This window comes from Durio zibethinus, chromosome 4 (assembly GCF_047325235.1).
Source record: "Durio zibethinus cultivar Kanyao isolate XHJ-2024 chromosome 4, ASM4732523v1, whole genome shotgun sequence".
NCBI classification, from domain to species: Eukaryota; Viridiplantae; Streptophyta; class Magnoliopsida; order Malvales; family Malvaceae; genus Durio; species Durio zibethinus.
The window spans coordinates 6,256,812-6,268,172 of record NC_143165.1 but is presented as its reverse complement, the minus strand read 5'-3'; the positions used below and the strand labels follow the sequence as shown (position 1 = coordinate 6,268,172).

General features: G+C 35.3%; 1 protein-coding gene across 1 annotated transcript; it reads left to right on the top strand.

Moving 5' to 3' along the window:
• The first annotated feature begins 2,839 nt into the window (after positions 1-2,839).
• LOC111288494 (eukaryotic translation initiation factor 4G-like) lies at positions 2,840-11,191 on the top strand. The gene is made up of 10 exons (XM_022879399.2): positions 2,840-3,150; positions 3,240-3,458; positions 3,842-3,975; positions 4,075-4,224; positions 4,433-4,500; positions 4,588-4,644; positions 5,014-6,453; positions 6,546-9,748; positions 10,435-10,629; positions 10,715-11,191. The coding sequence occupies exons 2-10, from the start codon at positions 3,283-3,285 to the stop codon at positions 11,034-11,036; spliced, it is 5,745 nt and encodes a 1,914-aa protein (XP_022735134.1). The 5' UTR covers positions 2,840-3,150; positions 3,240-3,282; the 3' UTR covers positions 11,037-11,191.
• Positions 11,192-11,361: the final 170 nt, after the last annotated feature.

The window sequence follows — 11,361 nt, the reverse complement described above, 5'->3', positions numbered from 1 at the left end:
TCTGAATTGTTAGAATTTGATTTTGATCAAATCAGTGTAAGAAAATATCGATTTAGATTATGATTGAGTTTTAAAAATTCATATAATTATATATTATTTCAAAAATTAAATTAAATTCGATTTAATCCATTATCATCTTTAACGTCATTAGACTTCAAATTTTCTATCACTAAAAGCTAATTTTTGCATTGCAAATTAATTATCCAAATGAATTATCAGTGCAATAGACGTAACTTTTCATAAAAAAGGGAATCTCATCGAGGTCAAGTTTCAATTCAAACGAAGGCTCAGTCACTTTCGTAAACTTGAAGGAGTTGTTCAACTAATACAAAAGTCCTAGATTATGATTCATTCCCATTATGTCGCTTAAGTGATGATTCTTCAAAAGGAAAGAGAAACCAGAAAAGGCCACATCTTTTATTTTCTAAGATGCCAATCAAGTATTGTTCTACTTGAGTATGATATAAGATAAAACTTATATGAAGTTTTACAGGTGGAGAATATAAAATTTTTTATTAAAAATAAATAAATAAAAATTTTAATAAAAAAATTGAATCAATAAATTGATATAGTTTAATATAAATATCAATAATATATAAAAAATTTATTAAAAAATTATTTATAATTCAAATTTGATCGATACTTATTTAACGATAAAAATTATGTCATTATTTTTACTAAAAATATTTATTTAATAAATTTATAAAAAATTATTAAAATTTTTTCAAATTTTACATTATTGATTTACATGATAAGATTTTTTAATTTCTCAAATTTGATTTTGATTTTAATTTACTTATTTCTAATAAAAACTTTCATGAACTCCACTTGTAAAATTTTATATAAATTTTTCTTTTATGATATCTCAATTTTCAATTTGGTTAAGAAAACAGATAAAATTTAAATTTAATTCGATCATTATTGAGTCAAGTTCAAACAAATTGTAAACTTAATCGAGTTTTTTTATTTTAATATATATTTTATTATTTTAATTAAAAATTTACTATTTTATCCTTATATATATAAATTTAAATTCAAACTCGAATTTAAACATAAATAATCAAGCTTGATTGAAGTTCAAACATAAATAATCAAGTTTGATTGAAATTGAATATAAAAATTGAACTATTTTTTTATTTGATAAATTAACTTAATCGAGTGAATTCGAATAATTTAACTTTTATTTTTAGTCAAACTCAAATTTAAAATTTAAAACTTAATCCAGTTTAAGTAAAATTTCGAACAAAAAATTTTGAATTGAGCTCAATTTTTTTTGTATCAATTTGATTCGATTTAATTATTCTCTTAATTCTTGGCACGATACCAAATTCTCATATTATTATTTAAATTAATTGAGTTAAAATATATAATATAGGCTATTTTATCATGGGTTCTTATTTTTATTGCACTCTTTTATTGCATTCAATATAAAGTCTTTTACTAATTAGGTACAACAAGTACTTTAATTATGCATTAAAGCAAAAGCAAATTGGTTAAAAGTTGAATGATACACTTAATTGGATCCAGCCAGCCTATAACAAAAGGTCCATATGTTCTGATACGCTTATGGTTGTCCAGTTCTTTGGATTCACCTTCTACTTTAAAAGGTTAATCATCATCAGCCCAAAATCTAGCCCAAAACTCTCTCTTTCAAAAGCAACCTCTCTTATCTTTAACTTAAGAGTAGATGATATATCAATATTAATAAATTATTAGAGTGAATTTTAGATAAAATTTGAATTTGATTTATTTATAATTTAATTGAATTTGAATAATTTAATTTATCAAGTGAGTTAAATTTAAATATTTAAATATTTAATTTAAATAATTTATAAATTTAATTAAAATTTTAAATTTTAATTAAAAAAATAATTATCTTAATCTTATATAAACATCAATTTGAGCTCATCATAAAATTGAGTTTATTTTTATTAAACAAGTTTAATTGAGTAATTTAATTTTGATTTTAAGTTAAATTCAAACTTAAAAATTAAAATTTAATAATGTTCAAGTCAAATTTTGAATAAAACTCAAAATTTTCGTTATATCAATTTAGTTCGATTTAATTATACTCTTATTTCAATCTCTTTTTCTGCAATTAGCCCCATCGGCAAGTGAAAAAATATTTAAAAATATAAATAAAATTTAAATAAAAGAAGTGCGGTTGGTAAAAACTCAAGTCAAGTGTAATGATCCTAAAGAAGTTATGAATCTTATATTTGTAATGCAGTCCGATTGGATTTGAAATATAAATATTTGTCATTTTTAAAATAAATTTTGTAAGATAAAATTATAAATTTTTGTAAATTAGTATGAACCTGAACATTTGATCCCAAAATCGATTTTGAGAATATCGAGGATGTAATGTTGACGAGTAAAATCTCATTGAAATGATAGAAAATATCATTATTTTAGATAAAAATTATAAATTTTATATTGATTGTATATCAAAATATGATATATAAATATCCACATAATTTTATTTTTATTTGTGAGATTTTTATTTGATAAAATTAAATTAATAATTTAAAATATGATTAGATGATATAAACAAAAATATATAATTTAAAATTTAAAAAAAATTATAAATAAATTTAATAAAATTAAAGAAAATTATATATTTATTTTTATATTGATAACAAATAATTTTTATATAAAATATAATAAAAATATAATATTTTAAATGATACGAATGATATAAATTATAAGATTTAGATAAAATCGTGAAATTTAACTAGTAAAAAAGAATAATAACCGTGACATGAACTTTCTGCAAGGAAGTGAAAAAATAAAATAAAAAAACTATAAAACGGAGAAAAATGGGGCACTAAAAAAGATCGGAGCGAAAGCGAAGACATGACTCTCACTTAAGCTCAAAGGAACCACGACTCATTCGATGCTTTGATCTCCTAAAAAGCCTACTTTTTGACCCCCTCGCTCGATAGTTTGTTACCCAATTTACTTTCTCTCCCCCACTTATTTTATTTTGCTTTCCCTTATTTTTTGGATTTTCTCTCTCTCTTCTTTTTCAGAAAAACAAGTTCTAATTTTTATTTTTGCTGTTTCTCCTGCTGCTACGTATATCAACATTACTTCCCAATTAAAAACCCTAATTTTTTTCTCTCTCTGAACACTCCTTTGAGTTCACAGGTACACTTCAATCCTCATTGTTGTCTCGTTAGAATGTATGAATTTTTTTTTTAAAATTTGTTTGGGTTTTGTGATCTGTTTGGATGCAGAGATTAAGGAAGGGAAAAGAAAGAGGGAAATAGGGTGAGATATATGTCCTTCAATCAATCAAGGTACGATAAAAGCGAGCAACAATACCGAAAATTGGGGCGATCCGCCGGTTCTAATCAGCAGCGGACCTCCTCAGGCGCTTACGGTAAGGGCGCTGGCGGCGGGCCCGCCCCTTCACCGTCTCTCTCTTCTTCTTCTTCTTTATCTTCCAATCGAAGGTAACGATAACGACAACTCATCATCAAGCTTTAGGCTTTGCTTTGTTGTTTTTCTTTTCGTTTGATTGTCAGTTTATTTAGGGTTCCAATACTCGAAGGTAACGATAAGGACAACACATCATCATGCTTTAGGCTTTGCTTCGTTGTTTTTCTTTTCGTTTGATTGCCAGTTTAAGGTTCCTATAGGATTAAGGTTTTCTTTGTGATTTTGTGGACTGATGATTCGATTTTTGTTGGGTGGTCTTAATATGATAGTTTTAAGAAGTCTAACAATGCGCAAGGGTGTTATTTTTCTTTTTCGTTTGATTGCTAGTTAATTTAAGGTTTCTATGTGATTTGTGGACTGATGATTTGATTTTTGTTGGGTGGTTTTGATATGACAGTTTTAAGAAGTTTAACAATGCACAAGGCGGGCAATCTAGGGTAAATTCACCGGCTGTGAATTCTTCAGAGTCTAGTAATGCTTTGGCCTCGTGTAACATACCAAATGGTGCACATGTACAGCCCCAGTTACAAGGTATGATTCAAAATTCTTGAGCTTGTTTCCCTTTTTAGGTTTATGATTGAAGAAAATAGTCTTGATGTTATTTGCATTCATGGTCATTTTTTCTGATAGGAGCATCTGATGCACCGGTTGCAAGTGGTGCTGCCAAGCCAGTTGAATCGCCCCCCACTCAGAGAAGCACCCGAGCTGTTCCGAAGGCTCCAACTTCTCAATCTGCCACCATGAGTTCTGACAGTAGTTCCCCCACAACTGCCGCAAAGGGTATGTATCTATTGTGCTTGGTGTACTAAGCTTATAGGATCAAAGTTACTTCAATTATGGGTAAACTGGGGGTTCTCCAATTTACAGTAGTGGCAGTTATAATGATATGTAGTATTTTTGGCTGTTTGTTTACCATGATAGCATTTCTATCTTTAAGCTGATGTAACTAATCATATGCTTTTAATTGTTTCTGATGGATTAACTCCAGGAGATACATCAAAAGCATTCTCTTTACAATTTGGGACCATAAGTCCCGGTTTCATGAATGGAATGCAGGTATCTTACTATTCATATCGGTGTTCCTTCTTTTTGCATTCAAAACCTTGTTTCTAATAGCAGATGTTATATCCTCATTTGTATCAGATTCCAGCTCGAACTAGCTCAGCACCCCCAAATTTGGATGAGCAGAAACGTGATCAGGTTTGTATCTTGTCATAAACTGTAAATTGTTGATGATTTTTTTGCACCTTATCTAAAAGATTAAAGGTAAAGAGATTAGTGGATAATTAAGTCTAATGATTCTCCTTCTTCATGTAGTTTAATTTTCAAGAACCATGAAATGTTACATTGCGGAAAACTAAAAATGCCTCGTTTTGTTCACTCTGGTTACTTTACCAAATATTAACAGACAGAATACCCGTAGAAACCGAGTATAATGTGAATATGACATGTTTGGGTGGCCCATCTTAGTTGCTGTTCTATCATGTTCATGATCTTGATGCTTTTTAACTGATATAGTTTTGGAGTCTTAGGAATTCACTTATATTTAAATGACATTTTAACCTGCAGGCACGCCGTGAATCTTCTTTTATATCTGTGCCAAATTTACCCACTCCTGTTACTAAGCAGCAGCTACCAAGAAAGGATTCGGTTGCAACTGACCAATCTAATTCTGGGGAGGCTCATCCAGTGCCCAATGTCAAAAAAGATGCACAAGCCTCTGTGGCACCCCCTGCGAACCAAACACAGAAGCCATCTCTTCTTAATATACCCATGACTTCTATGCAGATGCCATTTCATCACCAGCCCCAGGTTTCCATGCAATTTGGTGGGCCTAATCCACAGATTCAGTCTCAGAGTGTAACTGCTACTTCAATTCAATTGCCAATGGGTATTCCATTACCAATAGGAAATGCACCTCAGGTGCAGCAACAAGTCTTTGTCCCAGGTCTTCGGCCCCATCCTCTGCCACCTCAGGGAATGATGCATCAGGGTCAGGGTTTGAGTTTCACGCCATCTTTGGGTGCCCAGATTGCACCCCAATTGGGCACCTTGGGAATGGGCATTGCCCCTCAGTATTCTCAACAGCAGGGAGGGAGGTTTGGTGTTCCTCGTAAAACCACTCCTGTCAAGATTACTCACCCTGACACTCATGAAGAATTAAGGCTTGATAAACGAACAGATGCATATTCAGATGGTGGGTCATCAGGTCCGAGGTCTCATCCTAATGTGCCTTCTCAATCCCAGCCGATTCCAACATTTTCAACTTCTCATTCAATCAACTATTATTCCAATTCTTACAACACCAATTCCATGTTTTATCCACCACCAAGTTCTATGCCATTGTCTAGTAGCCAGATAGCACCCAATGCCCCAGGGCCTAGATTTAACTATCCTGTTGGCCAGGGTCATCAAAACATTTCTTTTATGAATTCAGTGGCAGCCCATGGTTCACTTCCAGTTAATAAATCCATAAATCTTACACATGGTACTTCAGAATCACCAAATGTGGAACCTTCTCGTGATGTTCACAGTGTGACATCCTTTGCTTCCTCAGGTATAACACAGGTTACAGTCAAGCCAGCTGCTGTTTCTGTTGGAGAGAAGGTGGCAGATTCCACTTTTTCAAGTGGCTTGCCTCCTGTTGGAAAGGTTGGTTCACTAAAACCTTCTGTGCCATCTAGTGAGGTTAGCTCATCTCAGGCTCAAAAAGAGTTGGATACTTGTCAAGAGAGCTTTGTAGAGCAGCCAAAACCTGGAAGTGAATCATTAACATCCAAGTCATTACCTGCTGCAGCTAAACGTTATGGGGAAATTCCAGCAACTAACTTGGATGAGAGCCTGCCATCTAATTCTGTGTCTTCTGCTCCAGCTGCTACATCTGAGGAGTCTATGCCAGTTGTTGCCAGTAATGAAGGCAGAAGGAAGGAGAGTTTGAGTAGGTCAAACTCTATAAAAGATTATCAAAAGAAACTGGGTAAGAAAGGACATATTCAGCCACCAAATCAGGTATTTTCCTTGTGTGTGTTTGTTTTTTTTTTTTTCACATGTAATGTTTTGTTTGCATGTATTTATCTGTTTGTTCACACACTGTTGGGCAGTCTACGACATCAGCATCCAACTTGGCTTCCCACGCTGAAGAACATGGTATTTCCTTGGACAGTGCAGTTTCTGAAACTATAGGGGTTGAAACAGCTTTAAAAACATCAGCAGCTGCTGATGTTTTGTCACAATCTACCAGGGAATTACTATCAATTAATGATGCTTCAATTTCTTCCTTAGAACTGAAGACAGATAGCAAGAGAGAAGGCTTAACCTCTATTTCATCTGAAGTTTCTGGTACTGGCAATAATGTTGATAGCTTGGACATGGTTCAGCATGCTAAGATGGATGGTTCTTCCAAGCTGGATGAGCAACCAAAACCTGAAATCAGTGGAATTAAGGAAGAAGAGGAAAAAAAATTACCTGAAGAGCACTTAAAAGACAATGCTACTCTTGAGATTCCTTCTGAACTGGTTCCCTTGAAGTCTATGGAGCTTAAATCTGATCAGGAATCTGCAACAAAGGCACCAGCTACCAGCAATGGTGTTCCAACCTTAGGAACTGCACTGAGGGTGCTTGATGAAGATGTGGGGGTTAGCATACAAAATGAGAGAGTCACTGATAGTATGGATGTCTCTACCTCTATAATTGTCGACTCTACAAATGTTGAAGGTTCTCATGTTGATATCACCTTTGTTTCCAATGCATCTTCAAGTGCCACTGATAGCGATGAGATCACTGTTACTAAATATAGTGCATCAGACCAGCAGTCTGCTCCCATCACAACTCCAGATCTCTCAAACTCAACTTCAGAATACGAAGGAGAAGGTGTTTCTGTACCTAGTTCAAATGACAAACCTGCGCCAGAACTCAGTAGTGCGCCAGAACTCAGTAGGACAAAGAGTACTATAATTAGAGGGAAGAAAAAAAGAAAAGAAATTCTTCAGAAGGCTGATGCTGCTGGGACAACTTCTGATCTCTATATGGCATATAAAGGTCCTGAGGAAAAGAAAGAGACAGTCATACCTTCTGCAAGTGTAGAAAGCAATTCTATTGGTGTTAATTTGAAGCTGGTATCTCATGAGGCCCTTCAGGTGGATACTACAGAAAGTGAGAAAATTGCACAGAATAAAGCTGAACCGGATGATTGGGAAGATGCTGCTGACATCTCTACACCAAAATTAGAAACTTCAGATAATGACGAAAGGGCTCATGGAGGGTTAGTCAGTCATGAGAAAGATGGAAGTGGGAATATAGCAAAGAAGTATTCCAGAGATTTCCTCCTTAAGTTTGCAGAGCAGTGTGCTGATCTTCCACAGGGATTTGAGATTGCTTCTGATATTGCAGGGGCCTTGATGGCTGCCAATGTTAATGCTTCTTACCTTGTTGATCGTGATTCATATCCTAGTCCTGGAAGAATAATAGATAGGCAATCTAGTGGTTCTCGATTAGATCGCCGAGCTAGTGGAATGGGTGATGATGACAGATGGATTAAACTACCTGGTTCTTTTGGCCCAGGAAAGGACTTGCATCTTGATCTTGCTTATGGTGCTGCAGCAGGTTTTCGGCCTGGCCTAGGGGGTAACTTTGGTGTTCTAAGGTACCCACATGCGCAAACACCTCTGCCATATGTTGGAGGGATCCTTTCAGGACCAATGCAACCTATGGGTCCACAAGGAGGGATGCCACGAAATAGTCCTGACACTGAGAGGTGGCAACGTGTTGCTAACTATCAACAAAGGGGGTTGATTCCTTCTCCGCAAACTCCATTACAGATGATGCACAAAGCTGAAAGGAAGTATGAAGTGGGTAAAGTGGCTGACGATGAAGAATCCAAGCAAAGGCGATTGAAAGCCATTTTGAACAAACTAACTCCCCAGAACTTTGAGAAACTCTTTGAACAAGTAAAAGAAGTAAACATTGACAATGCAGGTACACTCACTGGTGTCATCTCACAGATCTTTGACAAAGCTTTGATGGAGCCAACTTTCTGTGAAATGTATGCAAACTTCTGTTATCATCTGGCAGGAGAGTTGCCTGATTTTAGTGAAGACAATGAAAAGATAACTTTCAAGAGATTGCTGCTGAACAAGTGCCAGGAGGAATTTGAAAGAGGGGAGAGAGAGCAAGAAGAAGCAAATAAAGTTGAGGAAGTGGGTGAGGCTAAACAGTCTGAGGAGGAAAGAGAGGAAAAGAGAATCAAGGTACGGAGGCGAATGTTGGGTAACATTAGACTTATTGGGGAGTTGTACAAGAAGAAAATGTTAACTGAGAGAATAATGCATGAATGCATCAAGAAATTACTCGGTGAGTATGAGAATCCTGATGAGGAAGATGTTGAGGCTTTGTGCAAATTAATGAGTACGATTGGAGACATGATTGACCATCCCAAAGCAAAGGATTATATGGATGCTTATTTTGAGAGGATGGGAAAGTTGTCGAACAATATGAAATTATCTTCTAGGCTTAGGTTCATGTTGAAGGATGCTATTGATTTGAGAAAGAATAAATGGCAGCAGAGGAGGAAAGTTGAAGGGCCTAAAAAGATTGAGGAAGTGCACAGAGATGCTGCTCAAGAGCGACAAGCACAAGCCAGTAGGCTTGCTCGTGGTCCTGGAATCAATCCTGCTGCAAGAAGAGCGACTATGGATTTTGGTCCAAGACCATCTATGTTATCTTCCCCTGGTGCTCAGATGGGTAGTTTTCGTGGGTTGCCCACCCAGGTCCGTGGTTTTGGGGCTCAGGATACTCGCACAGACGACAGACAGTCTTTGGAGGCTAGGACTTTGTCAGTTACCTTGCCTCAAAGACCGATTGCTGATGATTCTATTACTTTGGGCCCCCAGGGTGGTCTCGCTAGAGGGATGTCTTTTAGAGGACAGCCAGCAATGTCAAGTGCACCCCTAGCTGATATTTCTCCTAGTTCAGGAGATTCAAGAAGAATGGCTGCTGGTTTGAATGGTTTTAGCTCTCTATCAGAGCGGACTACTTATGGTTCTAGGGAGGATCTCAAGCCAAGATATGTGACAGATAGATTTGCAATGCCAGCTTCTTATGACCAGTTGAGTTCCCTGGAACGTGGCATGAATTTCAGTAATAGGGACTTTAGGAACCCCGATCGCAGTTTTGATAGACCTCTTGCAGCTTCTCCACCTGCACGAGGTCAAACATCAGGTTTCTCTCAAAATAGTCCTCCAGAAAAGGGCTGGCCTGAGGAGCGCCTGCAGGAAATGTCCATAGCAGCAATTAAAGAATTTTACAGGTATCCTCTTGGCTCAAGTCTGATTTTAGTGTCCCTGGTACTAGTCATTCTGTTTCCTGTAACATATAAGTATATAAATGCACAATCACATTCATTTGCATATGGACGCATATTTGCACTCTACTTTTAGTCATCAGCAGAAAGTTGAATGTAAAACTGCTATTGAAAAGTGTTTGGCTTTAGGATCTCAAATATTAAATTTACAGGTTGGCAGTCTAATAATCGAACTGCAATTAACTTGCCCCAATACTGTCTTGTTATTTAATCAGATTTAGAAGCAAAAACTTTTCAGAGTTTTAGTTATTCTAAATCTTAAAGGACAATGAGATTTGAAGGTTCTTTTACTCAAAGTATGGTTAAATATATATCTTACACGATTTTGATATTTATTCTGGATACTGATGCCTTCATTTAAAGTAAATAGCACAGCTGATGATAGTAAACTTAAAGAGTTATAGTATGCATTTACATTTTTAAAACTTAAAAGGACATTGAGATTTGAAAATTTTTTTGCTCAAACTATGTGGTTAAAATATATCTTGATCAATTTTGATGTTGATACTGATAACTTGATTTAAGGTAAGTAGTGCAGCTGTTGATGGTAAACTTAAAAATTACAGCTCTTGATTTAATTCCATGATTACTTTTATTAGGTACTTAGCATTTTTCTCTTTTAATTCTTACAGTGCTAGAGATGAGAAAGAAGTTGCTTTGTGCGTCAAAGATTTGAATTCCCAAAACTTTCATCCGACAATGATTGCTCTTTGGGTAACAGACTCTTTTGAAAGAAAAGACATGGAACGGGATCTTTTGGCCAAGCTACTTGTCAATCTGGCAAGTTCTCGTGATGGTGTGTTAAGCAAAGTTCAACTTGTTAAAGGGTATGAGAATCATTCAACAGTATTCACCGATTGATTATAACCTTCTGAAGCCATTACATTTATGGTTTTTGTTTTTTTCACTCAGGTTTGAATCTGTTCTCAGCACATTGGAGGATGCAGTGAATGATGCTCCAAAAGCTGCAGAATTTCTTGGCCGTATTTTTGCCAAAGTCATTGTAGAAAACGTCATCTCCCTGGCGGAGATTGGGCTTTTAATATACGATGGTGGAGAGGAGCTTCGACAAACTGGTCTCGCCGGAGATGTTCTTGGAAGCACCTTGGGGGTAATTAAAACAGAGAAAGGAGAAACTGTTTTGAATCAAATCCGAGCAAGCTCCAACTTACGGTTGGAGGATTTTCGGCCTCCAGTTCCCATCAAATCAAGGATATTAGAAAATTTTATGTAGAGGATAGTGATGATCCTTGTATTTTGTTAGAAGAAATTCATGATGTCTGGTGCGGGGTGTTACATGAGTTTCTTCGTCTGCGCCATGTTTTAAATATTATTTCTTGCAAATATTATCAAATTGAGCATCCAAAGTCGATGTTCTCTTTCTCTGCAGCAGCTTGGTCTTGTCTCTTCCCAGATCTGCGCCAACATCCGCATGAACTTCAGAAATTAGTTATTTTTTCATGTATAATAACTGGTAAAAATGCTTGAACCTCAATTCCAGTTTCTATTACCAATTTACTATCCAAGAAAAAGGTAGAAATTTTCATTTATATTAGATA

What these genes read in the sequence shown, in the direction of transcription:
- LOC111288494 (XM_022879399.2), top strand. Translation starts at nt 3,283, where the DNA reads ATGTCCTTCAATCAATCAAGGTACGATAAAAGCGAGCAACAATACCGA. An exon ending in GCAATTAAAGAATTTTACAG is followed by an intron (nt 9,749 to 10,434) that starts GTATCCTCTTGG and finishes TAATTCTTACAG; the next exon opens with TGCTAGAGATGAGAAAGAAG. An exon ending in AAAGTTCAACTTGTTAAAGG is followed by an intron (nt 10,630 to 10,714) that starts GTATGAGAATCA and finishes TTTTTCACTCAG; the next exon opens with GTTTGAATCTGTTCTCAGCA.